This window comes from Xenopus laevis, chromosome 1S, assembly GCF_017654675.1.
Source record: "Xenopus laevis strain J_2021 chromosome 1S, Xenopus_laevis_v10.1, whole genome shotgun sequence".
In the NCBI taxonomy this organism is placed as follows: Eukaryota; Metazoa; Chordata; class Amphibia; order Anura; family Pipidae; genus Xenopus; species Xenopus laevis.
In genome coordinates, this window is record NC_054372.1 from 98,534,143 (window position 1) to 98,553,640 (window position 19,498).

At 37.0% G+C, this 19,498-nt stretch overlaps 1 protein-coding gene across 5 annotated transcripts in view; it reads right to left on the minus strand.

Annotated features, from left to right (window-relative positions):
* The window catches only part of ptbp3.S (polypyrimidine tract binding protein 3 S homeolog), a 95,944-nt gene that overhangs the window by 23,652 nt on the left and 52,794 nt on the right, over positions 1-19,498 (minus strand). For 3 of the 5 annotated variants that reach the window (XM_041579981.1, XM_018239964.2, XM_018239963.2), the window contains 6 exons: positions 17,799-17,874; positions 14,170-14,339; positions 10,953-11,099; positions 7,972-8,136; positions 7,526-7,636; positions 723-897 (listed from right to left, as the gene is read on the minus strand). In XM_041579981.1, coding sequence (XP_041435915.1) covers positions 723-897; positions 7,526-7,636; positions 7,972-8,136; positions 10,953-11,099; positions 14,170-14,339; positions 17,799-17,874 — 844 coding nt within the window. The remainder of the gene's footprint in view (positions 1-722; positions 898-7,525; positions 7,637-7,971; positions 8,137-10,952; positions 11,100-14,169; positions 14,340-17,798; positions 17,875-19,498) is intronic. The other 2 variants (XM_018239967.2, XM_018239966.2) reach the window with 1 other exon arrangement.

Below are 19,498 nucleotides of genomic sequence, written 5' to 3' on the forward strand. Positions count from 1 at the left end.
CCTTGAGTCCCTTCTAGTGTTTGTCTTGCGAGTGACTTTGTCTGACTCTTAAAGGGGTTGTTCACCTTCAAACAACTAGTTGGTTTCAGATAGATCACCAGAAATAACGACTTTTTCCAATGACTTTCTATTTTCCATGTGTGACAGTTTTTCTAATATTGAAGTGTAAAGTGTCATTTCTCTCCTTCTGAAGCAGCTCTTTGGAGGGGGGGGGGGTCACCGATCCTGTAAACTTTTCTAAATGGATACATTTAGTTGATACATTTCTTATCTTTGTCCCTGCTGAGCAGAATCTCTGGGTTTCATTACAGGCAGCTGGTAGAATTGATACAATAGTTGCTAATACTCCAGAGATGCTGCTGAGAAATGTATCAACTCAAAGTTGCAAAATTGTAACAGTTTAGAGTCTGCACCTGAATTACTGAGCTGCCAGACTGAAACATCTAAATTTATATAAATATATATATAAAAAAAAGTTTTTTTTTTTTTTTTATAAGTCTCTGCAGAATAACTGATGCCAGTATGTTTTACCAACAAATGAGATCTAAACACCTTTCTAAATAGCATAAAATTTATTTTTAAAAATATTACAGTAAGGTAGCAGTGGCTTAGGCACGGGTCAGAATATTAGAATGTCAAACATTTTGACCAGAGTAATTGCGCTGTCAAAAACACCTTCAGGAATTACACAGAACATGTCCCAATATCAGTTTTTGTCTTACCAAATGCTGCAGCCATTGTGGTATCGAGAGAAGGCTGTCCATCTCCAGTAGGTAGATCAAGACGTGTGAAATCTCTGCTCTTGTCATTGTTGTATTTGACATTAAGGCTTGTCAACTTGGAATATTCAATGCGCAGAGTGCAGCATGCATTATATATATTCTGTCCGTCTAGAGCCTTCAGAAAAAAAGTGAGAATTATATTTGTGAGATATTAAAGGAGAAACAAACCCTTTACCAAAAAAACCCTACCCCCCACCCCACGTAGACCCCCCTTCCTCCTCTGCCCCCCCTAACTTTTTACTTACCCCTCAGTGCAGAGTCAAAGCATCAGAGTTCTCCACAGCCATCTTCCAGCGCTTTGGCAATTTTCGTCAATTTCGGGGCATGCGCAGTTGTCGCAAACCGGTACATTGTTTCAACTGCTCATGCGCCGCTTTGCTGGTCTCCATCTCAGCTTACCGAATACCAGGAAGATGGCTGCGGTCAACTCCGAAAATAATTTATATTCCCAAATCCAAGGTGCACACCCTTGACTAGGTTATTGCCCGGATGCCAGCATAAAGGATATATAGAACATAAAGCATCTTTGTCAGGTTTTGCTGTATTTCTCCTGACAAAGATCTCTGTGGGGGATCGAAATGTTGAGTCTAATAAAGATTTTTTGGTTTTTGCATCAAGTCCCTGTGAGTGCCGCATCCTGCTTTATGAGTGCATGGTGAAGTAACATGCAACATCCAAAAAGACCAGCAACCACACCCCCCACACACTTCATCAAGTTTAAATAGGCAAATTTGGGTATTTAATCTTGATGAAGTGTGGACAGTGGTTGCCTTGAGAAAGGTTCCAGAGAGGACCAAAATGTCACATATATATATAGTGTTCCTCCACACTGTAAGTGTCCCCTAAACTTTTGGAGATACTGCTTCACTATGAGCTCTCTGACAATACATTTACATAGAACAAAATATGTTTGACTGCACTTTTAAGTAAAAGATATGCCCAGAAGAAGAGCTTCTCCTCATGGTTGGAACTGACATAGTATCCAATAGAAAAAATCACTGGCCATAATAGAGTAGATCAATTACTTCTGGGGCACCTCATCATGACTCATACCAATAACCCATTACTGCCCAGAAGTGAAGCTGTCACCAAATGTACAGTCTCTATGTAGTGGTCTGAAAATATATTGTCAGAGAGCTCAGACAGTGAAGCAGTATCCCCAAAAGTTTAGGGGACACTTACAGTGTGGAGGAAAACAACTTTAATAGTTTCATTTTGGTTTTTTTCTAAACCCTGACATTTTGTACAGAACTGGACAGCTTCTGCTAAACCTGGAATCAGACTTTACAGTTTGGCAACTGGGCAAATATACATGTTTCTTTTTTTTAAGGTTCAAGGTTGACTGTGTGTACCTTTTTTAATGTATAGCATGCATACCAGTACATGTAACTAAATCAGGCCCACAATTGTGGCCATGGTGCACTGCAGGTATATAGAACATGAATTGCCAAAGTTCTTAATAAATGTTTAACTATGTTTTAAAGTATATTTTTGTAATTATGGTGAATGATTTATTTTGACATTTTAAATTACCCTGAAGCCTTCCGTCAAGAGGATATTTATATGGGTGCCAATTACGCTGTCATAAATTCAAGCATTAATCAGCATAAGCATAAAACCTGCTGGCTAAGCAAAACTCATTATATGAGTACAACACCAACGCTTTTGTCTGTATGGTCAAGCTTTAGAGAAAGCTACAATATACAGCTGTAGAAATCTACTTGCTATACTTTTGGTAACGGACTTCTAAGATGGCCTACTAAAAAAATACATATTTAAAACCGGTGTAAATAAATTTTCCCACTGTTTGGAGAAAGCCATTATTTCAGGCATCAGCAAATAGTGACAACAATTCAGATTTTAAGCTTATCAAATACAAGCTATTCTTGCACTAGTGGCTATTCAGCAATGCAGCTTGAATTGTACAAGGTTATCACAAGAAACCTTCTATGCAGATTCAGCCTGGCCTTCCAGAGTATCTATATCTACTCATTTATGTACCTATGGCCACAAAAAAACATTGAATCTGTACCTTATTGAAGCAAAAACTCGGCCTCAATTTTTATTTTGCATTTTATAAAAGATTCTGTAATTCTAAAGAACCAATATACATTAAACATGTTTAAGTATTCATTTTGTAAATATAATTGTTTGATTACCTTATTAGTGCAAAACTACCAAAAAAACACAGCTATATGGGATCCATTACATTTTACAGTGTGACTAAATTGTAAAGATCATACTTGGAAAAAAAAATCCACTTAACTAAGTAAAAATGATGGCTTAACTCTTAAATTGCCTATTATTAAAGACTGCAAGACAACTAGCATAAGAGATTGTCATTTACTTCTGTGTAATAAATCTGAAGGAAACATTAAATCAGTTTACTTTGTTGCTTAGACAGACCACCCCTTGCAGCTAATTAAAATGGAGGTCTGGAGTAGATCAAGGTATTTTTTGCATTATTCTTTTCAAGTGGCATTCATTTTGAGTCTCTGGCTTCTACTTATAATGCTTTTTTGCTAAACCAGATGTCATGTTTGTTTGAACACTTTAAGGGTGTGTGGCAGCACAAATGGATGCAGCTCTTCAAGGAGAACTAAAGCTTAACTAAAGAAGTAGCTAGAAATTTTGTACATAATGTTTTGGGCTTCTGTACCAGCCCAAGTCAACCACAACCATTTAGCAGTAAAGATATGTGCCTCTGAAGATGCCCCAGTAGATCCTCATCTTCTTTTTGGCCGATTCACTGCACCTGCTCTGTGTTGATACTTACTGAGCTTAGGGACCATCTCACAATATACAGTAATGTATATACAGAATAGAAATGCCACAATATAAGGCTAATCAGTACAGATGCTAATACAGATAATAATAATAATAATAATATAGATAATTATTAAGTCAGCATAGAAACCAGTGCAACTAGCACCAGAATTTAATAATCAGCCTTGTAGCATCTGCTTATATTATAGGCCAACCTCATTTTCTGCTTGATAATTTGCAACAACCCCTAAGCTTAGCTTCTCAAGCATGTGAGTGTTGCAGACACTTTCCAAGATGGTGACCCCCCGTGACAAGTTTGAAGTCCTGGATCATTGATACTGCTGAAACTTTAGGCTGATACACTCAGGCCCGGACTGGCAATCTGTGGGTTCTGGCAAGTGCCAGAGGGGCTGCTGTGTGGTTCAATAGAAAGATACCATATAGTGGGCTGGTAGGGGGCTGTTTGGGCTGGTGGGGGGCTGTTTGGGCCTCTGTGTACTTGGAATGGCAAGGCCTATTTTGACTCCCAGTCCAGGCCTGGATACACTATATAAAATATGGCATTTTAACCATATTAATTTTTAGTATTTAGTTGTCCTGTTTCATTTTCTGTTTTCAAGTAAAGTATCTGTTCCTCTTCAGAATTAGGAGTGATTATATTCAATTTGATTTTAAAACAAGAAGTAGAAAAAGAGCAGGGGTCTTCTTGGCAGTTTCCTCAGTTGTTTATGATGTTCATTCTAATATGGGATACCCAACTATAGAGTTAAGTGGGTACTTGAGTTACAGGTCATCAACCTTACACATCAACCTTACACAGTTTATACAACATACATTAATATAACACTGAACATTTTTATCAGTGGAGATTATCCACTTGATCTTATTTAAATTTATGCTAGTGGTACTTTCCTGCAGCTTATACCAAGCGTCATCAATTAAAAGTCTCTCTCTCTCACCTGCAAGCTCCAAAAATTCACATTTTATTTCTCAGACAAATTAGTTGTGTGATGACTGCAAGTATTAGGAAAACATATTTGCAGTAACAGGTATGCGAGGATGTAAAACTGTCAAGGGCACATTATTGTACGGAATGTGCACTGGACGCAACTTATGAACTAAAGACTTTGGGCACAAGTTGCTTTTAGCTAACACCATGTATATTTCTATTCCAAAATGGACCAATGGTCACCTAATTGGTCATTACCAAATTACCTAGTTGCTGTGTAAGAGAACAATACTGTCTTTTCTCTATGAAAAGTTACATAATAGACTAAGTCTATATATTGAACCTAGGTGAGACCTGCCTAACTGCTGATCCAGAGGAAGATTTTAAAAATCCATCTCTCCAAATTGCATCATCATGGGGAAAAAATCCTTCCTGACTCCAAGAGCAACTGGACCAGTACATGTTACAACTTTGTATTAAAAGTTCAGTAACTACATATTTTCTCACTTTTCAAACCATCTTTTAAAGCAATATAATGTATCTGTCAGTATAACTGCATTAGGGAAAAATTCCGCAACTTTACAGCTCTCACTGTCAAAAAAGCATTTTCTGCCTTTCTTTTCCTTTCTTCTAATCTGAATTGCTGCCCTTGCATCCACTGGATGGATCTACTGGTGAATATAGCATTAGAGAGTCTATTGTATGCTGTCCTTGTATATTTATATATAGTTATAATATCCCCTTGAATCACCTCTTCTCCAGTGTGAGAATTTCAACTTGGCCAACTTTTCTCCAACAGACACTAATTGAGACCTTCCATGTCCTATATTAGTGTAGTTATTCTTCTGTCTCTATTTCATTAAAGGACAAGGAAAGGCTTTTAGTACTTATCTCCTTATCTAATTGAAGGCCCCAGGGTGTACCCGATGGCTAACATGATTTCTCCAAAAACTGATCCTGTATACTGAAGCGCGCTCTGGAAGGTATCACTATTTTTATTATTTTTTTATTGTTCTCTCTGCCGACATTTTCTTTGGGGTGAACAAATAAAGTTAAAGCATCAGCTAACTTAATGCACATACACCAAAACCATTCCTCCCCTGGATAATAGCTTGTGTGCCATTATAAGTTGATTGCTGCAATAGATAACAGCCAAAATAATGAAGGAGGCAGAAGGAAACACACGAATACTGAATTGTAAGATGCAGAATCCCGGCTTGGCTTGGGCCTCAACATAGCAACCGTGTAGTTTAGCTGGTATAGGGGCGCACATAATGGAGGGAGGGCTTTGTAGGATAGTTGTGGGTGAGTGATTCTTGTACGTTCTCTTAGCAAGCGTTCACGAGTAGTTTACAATGCGTATGCGCCACCTTCTGACCTGAACAACTGCGCAGAATATCCTGGGAATCATTCAGTTTTTATACTATAATGCTTGTGATAACACAAATGGCATAAGAAAGACACCACTGGATGTATGCTTTTCAATGAATATGTATTCATTACTGCCCTTTCCTTGTCTATCCCTTTTATGTATTGGGGACGAAAACTGCACTACATATTTTAAATGGGGCTAAAGGGGGACTTACCAGTGCTCCTCTCTTGATTCTGTAATTCATTAAATACACTTTTAAAATTGTCCTGTTGCTTACTGGCATTGCTTGCTATAGTTGAGGTTATTGTGCACAAGTACCCATTTGCGTTACTCCCATTAAGGTTTTAATGGCTTGCATACTGTATTTTTTAATCTCAATTGCATAACCTTAGATTGATCATTTACCACTAAACTTGCCATGTTGTCAGTTTATCCATATACCCCTGTAAGGATGAAATATTCTGGATGGAATTAAATGGCTCCCATAATTCCTCTCCCCAAGCCATTAATAAACAAACTGTAGATGACCTGATGTAGAATCCTGCTCCAAGTTTAGAATGTATCACTGAAAACCGACCTTTGTACATGATCCTTTAGCCAGGTTAATATCCATGTGCAAACTGCCATACCAAGATCAACGTCATTTCGTTCATAAAGAAAACCATAATGCAGATCACATCTGCTAGACCCCACTTTTCCAAGCTCTTAAGTCTTTCATCACAAAAAGCAATTGCCTGTGCCAAATTTGCAAAAGAGGAGGGCAATGTAGTTACTGGTCAGATGATGTGCAATAATCGCAATGAATCAGTCAGCCCAGTTTTTTAATTCTGAGTGGTCAATTGAGGAGAAATCCCAGTTAATCACCCATACCATGTGTGGCTTGCATAATTTAATTAAAATACAAACATCCTGACAAAAGTGTGGTTAGCACCCTCATGTTCTTAATGGCTGCAAATCCCGCAGTGCTTTACATAGTTTAAACATCACTTATTTAAATGAGGAATAATAATAATACTGACAACACACGACTAAGCAATAGGCACAGTGGTAAAAGTTGTGTCTTACATCTTACAGCTATATACATTACATGGGCTTAGTCACAGTTCTACAACAAGCATACTACAGATGCCTTGCAGATGTGTGTGTGCTTATTTGTAGGGCAATTAAAGCTCAAATAAAAAAACTCCGTTTTTGGTACTGCAACTAGATGTGCCAAGTCATACAGCAGCTCTGCAGCTCTACAGCAGGACAACATTTCCAACAAATTACTCACCTCCCAACCTGTACATCAGCACACCTTCGAACAAACCTTTTATGGCTTTCTACAATACATGACTAACATTAATTTAATTACCAATTGCCGAAACTTTTCACAGATGCTAGAAAAGGTGCAGATGTATGTTACAGTGTTTGCACAGTTATTGCCACTTATCTCAATGTTGTAAATAGGTCAGCAATTGTACAGCGGGATTCCAATGCCCTTCAGGCACATTCATTACTTAGGACCATTGTTTACTAGGAACATCATTACACAAAGCTGCTTTGTGCCTCTGATAATGCAGAACATATGGCTGCCAAAACTCATGGATAACAGCAAACATGCAAATGAAACCCAAAGACTTACAGTATAACCATACAATAATGTTATGTTCTTACCACTTTGGCGTGATGTGCATTCATCGGATCAGCATACTGAAGCAAAGCTTGGAACTGGTTGTTCTTAGTAAATGTGATGATCTTGAGTACAGTTCCAAACTTTGAAAAGATCTGCAGTGTTGAATTAAAACATCTGTCAAAAACACATACTTACAACACATTAATTAGTTTAAATACACAATCTAGAGAGTAAACTTAATCATAACATAAAAGACACTTTAAAGGCCAAACCACAAGATAGAACAAAGCTAGAACACTTGCTTATGTATGTTATTACCTGCTAGTATGTTCCCACCTATACAATGTGGTATGCAGCCATGGCGACCTGAATAAACGCTACCTCACTAGACAGAAGTAGGTGACTGATTTTGCAATTTATTTAGAACGGCTTTGAAAAAAAAAGCCTAATCAGACAACAGATAATAAATGAGTGCTCAGTACTATACCTGATGCAGGACTTCCAATGTGACTGGATAAAATAGATTTTCCACAATTATTCTGAGGACTGGACTCTGTCCTGGAAGGACCAAACCTTCACTTCCATGTACACTTGCAAGTGTCAGACCACTGGACTGGACAGCATTCACAGCCTGCAATGCAGCATGTGCTCTCTGAAATAAACAAAATCAATGTGAACATGCAAGTTTTTAAAGTTTTTGGAGTTTTTTTTTTTACACAAAATTTTTTTATGTGGCCTATATGGTTCAAACAGGAATTATCTAATCTAGTTGATTATTCATTTGTGCTGTAAATAGATTTTTTACATGTTGATAATTCAAATATTAGGTACTGTTGCCCTAAACTGGTAAAACCTGCATTGTTTACTTCGGAAACTCTATTATAGTTTATATAAACAAGCTAAAAAGTAGCAGGGCTGAACTCTGGCAAGTTGTATGATGTGTTGGTGGCACTCCTGCAGGGTATCCTGTGGTGATACCCTAATAGATCAATGTGATAGAAAGGAGGTAATTGCAGGTAGTCCACGGCAGCAAGCTGAGTCTGCAAGTGTATCTTTATTGGGGTAGTGAACAGCACACTACATGTTTCGGGCTAGGCCCTTTATTTAACACTTGATAAAGGGCCTAGCCCGAAACATGTAGTGTGCTGTTCACTACCCCAATAAAGATACACTTGCAGACTCAGCTTGCTGCCGTGGACTTCCTGCAATTACCTCCTTTCTATATAAACAAGCTGCTGTTTAGCTGTGGGGCAGCCATTCAGTCTGAAAAAAAAAGAAAATACATAGTTGACGCAGTAGATAACAGAGAATTCCTGTAGAATCCCATTGTATTCTTCAAAGTTTATCTGTTCTCTGCTATGTAAACCTGTGCCTTTTCTCCTTTTTCACCTTTTTTCACCAAAGGCTACATAGCGATAGTGATATAGCTGACAATGGTGAAGAAATGCCAGCATGGGCAAATTTCATGCAATGCTTGCTTGAAAATCACTCAGAAGCATTGTTTGGAGCCAAAAATAAAATGGCAAGGAACGCTAAAGTCAATAGGCATGTCAATTTATTTGGCACCCCTGATGGCGTTTATTGTATACCATTAGCCCAGGCTGATGCTCTACTTCTTAATAAATCATACCACCACAAGGTAAGTTTCCTTAGGGCAGAGGGATGCCATCTTCTCTCCACTTTGTAGGTAAACTTGATCCAAAATGGAGAAATTAACCCCCCCAAACTTCCCTCCATAGTCCCCTCCTGCAGAGACCATTACAAGACAAAATGCCCTGTTTATAAAGCTGACATTTTTGAAGCAGTTGAAGATAGTCCAGGATGAGCTTCAACTACACATATGCCAGCAAGCTCCATCCCAGCGAACTGATCCGAAGAAAACTCAAAGGTACAGAAGATGGGGTCTGTGAACACCACTGTGCTACTCTGAATTTATAGGTCAGCTTTACAGACACGTTTTCTTGTTATAGACTCTGTGGGGAGGGAGCAGGGAGGGGGCCACCCCCCTATGACTTTCCTTGTCCTTCAAGCATCTAGTCGGTTTTCTTGCATGACTCAAAAGGCTCCACTGAATTAGGTAGCACCATTTACTCTGGAATGGTTTACACAAACTATTGTGACTTTGAGCAGGGCACTCTCATGCCATTTTTATTCTGTATCCCTTGTCTGATATTTCATACAAAAATGCCCAGCTTTTTCTCGAGAAAAATTGTGGGGACAAAAAAATTAATTTGAGATTATCCTAACAAACATTGGCAGTCTATCTTTTAACTATTGTGGAAAAACTGCTGTGTGACACAAGCCTTATAAATTTTTAAATGTCTTAGGAAAGTGATCAAATTTTAAATAGGTGAAGCACTGTGAAGCACAAAATGCTAAAATCCTGTAACGCGATACTTACAGTAGCCTTCAGAAGAAAAGTGGTTATGAAATACCAAGGCAGAAGATACATTAGCCACTAAAAGTAAGTTTACCCAGAAAACCATACAAAATACATGCCGACAGATTCAAATATGTCTTCTGCTTTCTACCAAACTATACTAACTAAACCGTCTCAAAACTGATGCAGCTCATCTCCCACATTTCCCTAACCTGTATGGGACCGGTTATCCAGCATGCTCGGGACATGGGGGTTTCCGGATAACGGATATTTCCGTAATTTGGATCTTCATGTCTACTAGAAAATCATGTGAACATTAAATAAATCCAATAGGCTGGTTCTGCTTCCAATAAGGATTAGCTATATATAGCTATATTAGTTATAATTGGATCAAGTGCAAGGTAATGTATTTTTATTACAGAGAAAAAGGAAATCATTTTTAAAAATGTTTTATGACTTTTGGTATTGTTCTCTGTCCATATGTATTTATGGATTTGGACATTACAATAATTTGGACATTAAAATAATTCTGGAGATATTTTGAACATATATGTAAAATATAGAAATATTTTTTTTAAAAAAAATCACAGTTTAAACTATATCTACACACAATACCGTGGTGTAACTCTCCAAGTTATTTCTATATAATAAAATAGTTATATAGAGTATAGCTAATGTCTTTCTTAAAATTGTAAATAATATACAAGAATATGTATATATAATTATATATACACATTATACTATAATATACAATTTCCATGTCTTATTTCACACTCAAATTGAATTTCTCATATTTTGTGATGATAATGTGAGACCATGCACTGACTTTCAGTTGATAAGACCAAACTTGTTGAAAAAACATAGATTTGTCAACTATGAACAATATCAACATTAGTCTGCAGGAGGTGAAGCTGCTAGACCAAAAGACCTAAACTTTTTTTAAGTGATAATGTTGCTTATATTACTACTGAATTATATTATCTGAAAAGAAAAATCTGTGCATGATTAATAATTAACCAGAGAAGAATACTATGGTATACGTTATGTCAAATACATTTTTTTTACTCTTTTCCTCTCACATTACTTACAGCTTGATTAGGGAGGTTGTCTGTTTTCAGTTCTCTGTGATTTGAAAACTGAATATACACAGGCTGGCTGCGGACATGAGGGGGAATAGGGGTGTAGTAATTCACCATACTGACAGCTGCTTCTTCAGATGCCATCTCTAAAAAGGCCTGAAAAAAATTATGATGTTAAAAAAAACAACAATACTTTAAGGCTACTACAACATTAAAAATATTATTTTGACCAGTGACAGATAAATGAGATATGGGGTTACTAGGCTACATCCACAGACCTTTTAGACCCTTCTAGGCTACTGCTGGGTCTGGATGGTCACAGATACAGGCATGCTTGCATCCGAGCTCTCTCTGCCAGGTCAGGTGGTTTTGCGCCTTGACCATCTTCTACCAGCAGGTGCACCTGGCTGGACCCAGCAGCACAAATAAAATAGAAATAATGAAAAGGATAGATGGGTCTCTGATCACACTGGGCCCCTAAGCTATAGCCTAGGAGAGCCTGTGCATTATTCCGCCACAATTTTGACATCTAAGTGCATTACTGCTATCTTAGGTAACATAAAGCATGTTATAATATACAGTACAAGACTGGATGTTGGTTCCCAATTGACAGTTCCAATACACATAATGATATCCACACTTTACCCTAGCTGCACCTGCATCCAGTTACTATAAAAAATGAAAAACATTGCAAATATTAATACTAAAAGTTAATACAAAGGTGAACCACCCCTTTTATAAACTCAGGCTGTGTCCATGTTTGTGTGACCACAACTGCAGTTGTGATAGAAAATCAGCCCTATGGAATTATATACCATATTAGGTTTAAATAGTAGAACACCAAATTAATAATTTTTATATGGTTTTCAATGATTTTCTTAGAACCACTATTTTACCAATACTGATGTGAAACTGAACCCTTAAAAGACCACTATACCTACAAGAATATGCACTCTGGACCATGCATTGCCAATTACTGTTTAAGCAGCCATACTCTCACTGGCACTCTAGTCCCATGCTGCTTATTGAACTATTAACATAAATTGTATTTTTCCATAGTACTGACAAATGTCTTCATCCATAACCTATAATAAAAGCTACAATAAATCTGCACCAGTAGTCATTTCCCTGTAGTAAGCAAGTTATTCAGTTTTCCAGCATAGGTCATCCTCATGAAATAAAGACCTTGTAAAAGACTTTGAAATTCTACATAATCCTGATCCTGCTACATTTCTAAAATATTTTAGATTCTCTAGATATAGGTCTTTAGATACTTAAACTCTTTTTCTTAAAAATCCTAAAGGCGAAAAGGAAAACCTGTTTTGTACAAAGGGATATATGTGAAATAATGGTATGCAGATACAAGACAATAACACAAGGACAACAACTGACCTACCACTTGGAAGCAAAAGAAAGAATACATTTTCACTAAAAGCAACCATGTTAAATAAACTGCTGTAACTTTAAGCAAATTCATGCATGGTATGGTAGATTGCTTAGCATGGTTGCCCCATGTGTAATGTCCATGGGAGAAAAAAGATATCAGCCCCACGTTGGCATGCCACAGGAATAACAAAACAAGTAAATATGCACTTGTTTAGCAACCCTGAACAATGAGCAGATTTTCTGTGTATAGAACTATTAACGGGGAGAACCCACAAGTGATTTGTACAGGACCTTTTATAATAAGTAATTAAATAGATTAGAAGATACCTGACACAGCTCCCTCTATAAAGTCCTTATACAAAGGTTTATGTTCTGGGAGAAATATAGAATATGTTGCCCCCATTACCAAAACTTTAAAGCAGATTAATTCATATGTTTTTATACTTATTTTTAAATCACTGGACCTTGGGCTTACCTTTGTGCTAGGCCTAGGAAGCACACCCCTTTGTTAAGCCAAAAATGTTCCATGTAAGTTTGAATGGATATGAAGTTTGGATTTACCACATCCACCTAGGGGCACATTTATTAATTCGAAGGATTTTAGTGCAAATCCTACGATCGAATGATCAAATAAAAATCGGTCGATCGAAAGATAAAATCCTTCTAATCGAACGATTCAAATGATTTTAAGCGATCGATCGAAGGATTTTTCTTCGATCAAAAAAAGCTTAGAAAAGTGATGGGGAAGGTCCCCATAGGCTAACATTGTACCTCGGTAGGTTTAAACTGCCGAAGTATGTAGTCTAAGTTTTTTTAAAGAGACAGTACTTCGACTATAGAATGGTCGAATAGTCGAACGATTTTTACTTCGAATCGAAGTCAAAGTAGAAGGTCGTAGTAGCCTATTCGATGATCTAAGTACCCAAAAAAATACTTCGAAATTCGAAGTTTTTTTCATTCAATCCTTCACTCGAGCTTAGTAAATGGGCCCCATAGTGTTTCTGCTCAGTGATACAATGCAATCAATTTTGCTAGTAAGTTTGTAACATTTGTCACCTTCAGTGATTAATGCCTAAATTACATAAATACGTAAAGGAGCTCTCCTTCCAAAAACTATGCATTAAACATTTTCAATTTTTTTTTTAGTTATTTGCAAATCCAATTGCAATCCAGCACAGGTTTTGCCTATCTATTTTCGTTTTGTCCTTTTCAGTTAATTTCTCCTGCAGCTGGCTTCAGATCCAGAACTACAAAATTCATATACAGCCAAACAGCAATTAAATGCACACATAACTTCAAAAGACAAGGAAAGAGTACATTACTATGGGTGCTAATATGCTATGCACCCCAAGTGATTATCCAGTGTAAACTTTTACATTTATCTGTAGCAGAAGATTCAGATCCCTACTGAAGATGAACCTAAAGCAGCAATTACAATTTGCTACATTAATTTCAGGCATTTCTATGAGGTTGCTGAGAAATGCACCAACAAATGCATCACATTTTAATAACCTGGAAATTCAGAGAGCATGTTTACATGGCTGCCACTAGGCAACACAAGATGAGGGAAAATTGAACAAATTTACTCTAAAAGGCAAATTTTAGCATTTATTAAAAAAAGATCATTTGATTCTGCCTTATACATATCTTATAGCCCAACAAACACAACTATAGATTAATATAAACTTTTCTATAGAAGTTGTTTGTATTTAAAAATTAAATGATTATTGCTTATTTAAAGTAAGATGTATATCTATGAAAGATATTATTGCCAATAAAAAAAAATCCTATGGATATGTTCTATTTAAAAACCAAAAACATCAATTACAAATTAACATACCTGGCTTTTTCCTTTTAACATTAAAAGATTGGTAACTTTGCCAAAAGGTAGACCTAAAGAGATGATCTCGGACTCCGTGACATCATTTGGAATTTTTCTGATGTGTAGGACTCTTGATGGAGAACAGGGGGAACGGTCTCCTTTAAACTTTTTGCTGTCGTTCCCATTAGCTAAAAAAGTTAAAGAAACACTCAGTTGAATAGAAAAATACTGAAAAATTTGCACTCATAATCTTTTAATGGTACCAGTGGTGGAATGCCAGCTACAAAAGTCACTATTTCTAGCATTCATTATAAAAGCTGTAATTTATTTCATTAACATAACACAACGGTTATGCCTGCATGCCTAACAAAGAATACAATGAAGCCAGAGACAGTAAAAACACATGCTCCCACACAGGAGGTCTGTTCTTATCTGTGGTGCCCCTGCTGTATTTGGTTGCTCACTAAGACCTGGGTGTTATTTCTTAATCTTTTAGATAGGTGCTGATATACATTATCATCTGCAGCAGTGAGGGTGCAAAGGTAATAGCTAGTAAATGTTAGAAAACAGGAAGGCAATGAGATGCCAGACATAATTGTATAGAACTACACTGGCAAAAGGGATGGAGGATTTAAACTGAGGTTAGACTGTCAAGGTTGGGGTTGTATCCTCTGGAGCGATTTTGAGGGGGACGTGCACTGCATGGCCTTTTCTTACTTCCACAGAGGCTTTTTGGGGCGACTTATGTCCTGTCCCTACAATTTTAAGAAATCAGACTACACATAATGTCACAATGGATAAAAAACACAAAATACATCAAAATAATTATGAAATTAAGATGGAAAAATTATATTTCATAGAGCACTGACATTTTTTTAACCTCTTTATATACCCTACCCATAATTCACATGCAGGCTGATTTACATGTCCATCTTTATTTAGTAGCACACTGTACAGACCTTAAACCCATTGTTTGGGAAACTGCCCAAATTGATCCACACATTGGGCAAGATTCAACTCAGTGAGTAAAAGTTCTCTCACGATTTATCCATTGAGGTCTAAGAAAAAAAACTGGAACTGAATTTGGAGAAAAGTTTTTTTTGTCCTCTAAATGAATCTCGTCCATAAGTTTTCCCATGATAAACCATGAGATGATTCCTCACTGAACTGAATCTGGTCCAGGCCAGGGGCACAGAGGGTGGGTGCAGATTGGAGTGGAAGAGATTGGCCCGAAAATGCCTGCGGTCGTGTTTTTAAAATAGCTGATGATCTACCAGTGTGCACTCGACAGCTAAGACTGCTTAAGAATGGATAGTAAATATTTAGATAGTATTCATTGGCTGCAGCCGCCTCTCAGCAAGCATCACAGAGCTATCCTTATCTTCCGTTTCTTCTTTCTTTGCAACCCGAGGACTGATACATGTGCAGTAAAATGAAAAGGCTGGCTTTTTTTTTTTGATAAAGTTCAGCTTTTCACTTTACTGCCAATGCGCACCCACATGAAGAAAGAAGAATCAGGAAGAGGACTGCTCTGTGGTGCTTGCTGAGAAGAACTCTGGGCTATTAGGAGTAATGGCCTGGGGTATCAAGTAAGTGAAAACAATCACTGGAGGTGCCTTACTTTTGGCACCCGCAGTGATTGTTGACTTTATTTCTTTTTTAACCCTCCATTACAGTAAACATTCATGTAAGAAAAAACGACTTCAGTTGTTATCCTATTAAACCGTTAGCGTTTCTGGACATGCCTTAGCCCCAATCATCGTTGCAATTGTTGCCTTCTATCTATATTTATTGTTAATAGAAATTTATCTTAAATTCTGATGTAATCATTTAGACACAAGAAACAAATTATAGGACATCTTAAGTGTACCGCAGTGTTCCTTTAGGCAAAATATGTTTGCACACATAATTGTACTGATCTAATAATGCAGATTTTATTTAGAGAGGAAGAACAAAGCCGCAAGTGGTACATCTTTAGGAAATGAAAACACAAATGCACATCAGCTTGATTGCAAGGTTCCTGTGATACTGTAGTTATATCTCATCTCAGTTTATCTTGTAGTTACTATCTTTGTGCAGTCCTGAAACACCATATATACATATGTTATGTTTAAGATAGGTATCTTTTGGTGGTACTATGGGCAGCCTGAAAACCTTTTTAAACAGTATACAATAGGGCAGTGACCTCTACCCAGGGACACTGCTGCCATGAGGCGAGTTGTGGTAACCTCTTCTAGCTCAAACAGGCTTTACTGTACAATCTGCACTAGCAATGCAGCCCCCCAAACCCGGATCACTGATTTTCTGGAGGGAAGCTGGGTGAGGTGGGGGTCACCCTGGGGCAAGAAAAGTTGGTGCCTCTATGAATAGTACCAGTTTGCTGATTTTTTTTCCAATTTAGAGGAAGTAAAGTAAAATAAGTTGTGGTTTGATAACTGTGATATGATGGCAGGCACCAATCAGTAATACTTCTAAATTTGTAGGTCATGCCCATGTACGTGTTAATTAATGGCGGTCTTTAGAAAAACCTAAAGTTAAGCAAAGAAGTAGGGCAGAAATGCTACACATTATGTTTTGGGGTTCTAAACCAGCCTAAGGGAACAACAGCCCTTTAACTTTAAGATCTGTGCCTCTGAAGAAGCCTCCAGTAGCTCCCCGTATTTTTTTCTGCTTATTCACATCACATGTTTTGCTGTCATTTCCCTGAGTTTAGGGATCAACTCAAAATATACAGTAAATATATAGAATATAAAAGTCACCATACAATGCTGGGTAATTAGTAATTAATTCAGGTGCACCTTACATGGCAGTTAATAAAACCAGTGTAAATAGCATCAGAATTGAAAAATCAGCCCTATAACATGAACTTCTATGACAGGTCAGTCTCATTTCTGCTTTATGATTACCAATGACCCCTAAGCTTAACTTCTCAACAGCTGCTCAGAGCACAATGAGCATGTGTCTGACACTTCTATCAAAATGTACAAAAGAATCCAAAATGGCGAGTTTCTGTAAAAATTATGAAGGCCTGGATCATTATGGCTATAGAAATGCTGAACCTTTACGCTGATGCATTTAGATCAGTATATTAAACATGGCATTTCTATCAATATAAGTTTCACGGTTTATTTCTCTTTTACAACTGTGTATTAGACATAAAAAAGAAGTTTGGCCATGTTTTCTTTTTCTGTTGTCCCATTTCAAGAAAGCATCTTAAAAATAGCATGTGACCAATTTTATTTAGCTACAAGACCCCCTTCTACCTCAGGAGAATGATATTCAATGAAAGCAATACAAATTACAGAACACATTTCTTGGCTAGTAATCAATTTTCATTACGCACATTGTTGCAATTATTATACAGGGTTCCCATAAATTTGAGGGAGTCATAGCCTAATAATGCTTAGAAAATAGGTTCTAATAACAGGCTGTATGTAGCAGAAGCAAACGTTCAGGACAGAGAGTAATTTTAAAACTTCATAAATGAACTAGAGCAAGATAGAAAAAACACAGAAAACAGAAGGAAAAGTTGACAGCACACTGAATTTGAAGAGTTTCTATGCCCCATAATGGGAATGTATGGAAATTATGTGATAAGCTAGAGACCAGCAAAGCATAGCATGCTGACTCAGACTGTCTCACTGTACCTGTAGCTGGAGTGGAATGGCTCATGGTAAAAGGCCCGTTAACGATACCAGAAGAAAGAAGTTCGTCAGATCCCCGCTAAAAAAATAAAACAATTTAGGATCAGTATAATTAATATGAAAAAAATATATAATAATAAAATAAAAAACATTTAGACCAACCCATAATAGATTTGGCAAGCCAAATTCATCAGTGTAAATGATTTTTTCTGACTATTGCATATTTAAATGAATTATATTTTTAAAAATTGCATACTTGTATTGAACATGTGTAGGAAATTAACTCCCAAAACTCCTCTTTTGGAAAATGTCAGTTATTTTAATATACTGCACATTAGTTTATCTTTGCAAAAAAAATTACTTTACTAGGGATAAATGTAAGCCAATGGGGAGTTCATATTACCTGCATACCAAGTGCTTGGATATTGTGGAATCTGGCTAGCTTACTCTTATGGTGCACTGGGGCAGTTTTACCATGAGTCATAATTATATACCTTGCCTCATATTGCGGGGCTGGGATATTGCTGCCAGGAATGTAAACAAACTGTTAAAATGCCACAGGGAAAAAAAAATCATAGTTGGTGATCAGTTGACTGATAAAATAACTATTTAGATGTGCATGAAACCTACAGTATGACAACATCCTTAGACAAAAAGTTAAAGCAAGAATATTAGAGAGTTTATACAACCCCTTCAGTAAATAGAGTGTGTGCTTGACATATACTTTGCCTTTTGTTTTAATTAAAACAATCTTATATTGTGGAGGGTGTTCGCCTTCCAAACCCTTTTTTAGTTCAGTTGTTTTCTCCAAATTTTAAAGTTTATTGTTCCTGTCTCAGTCTGGAAGCTGAGTCATCTAAGTGCAGAATCTGAAGTGAACAATTTGCTACATTTGATACATTTCTCAGCAGCATCTGTAAAATATTAGCATCTATGGGATCAATGACTTTCACCTAATCAACTGCCTTTAATGAAACTCAGGGATTCTGCTAAGCAGTTCCAAAGATAAGAAATATATCAAGAAATGTATCAAGTAATACAGTCATATGAAAAAGTTTGGGAACCCCTCTCAGCCTGCATAATAATTTACTCCACTTTCAACAAAAAAGTGGTATGAACAACAGGAGTACTGGGGTGTTTTCTGAACAAAGATTTTTAGTAAAGCAGTATTCAGTTGTATGAAATTAAATCAAATGTGAAAAACTGGCTGTGCAAAAATTTGGGTACCCATTGTAATTTTGCTAATGTGAATGCATGTAACTGCAACTGTAACTAAACTTTTCTTTCTAGCTCTAAAACTACTGTTAACATTCCCCAGAATAACATACCTTCCTCCATGCATTGAGTCTTATTTGGTTTCTAAATTAAAAGCAGCTTAACTTCAGCTCTTCTATCTACTTCCTTGACTAGCATGAAGCTCTGTCCCCTGAGCTCCCCTTCTCTCTACAACTATGAAGACCTCAAAGAGGTGCCTCCTGTATATTCCAGATTGATTTCTATTGGATCAGAGGTAGTGAGCATGTCCAGTAGACACCTCTTTCAGTCTTCATAGTTGAATAGAGAAGTAAAGCTCAGAAAGGAAAAAATAGCGGGACTTCATGCTAGCTAAGGAAGTAGATAGAAGAACTGAAGTTTAGCTGCATGTAATTTAGAAACCAAATGAGACTCAATGCGAGGACAAATGTATGTTATTCTGGGGATGT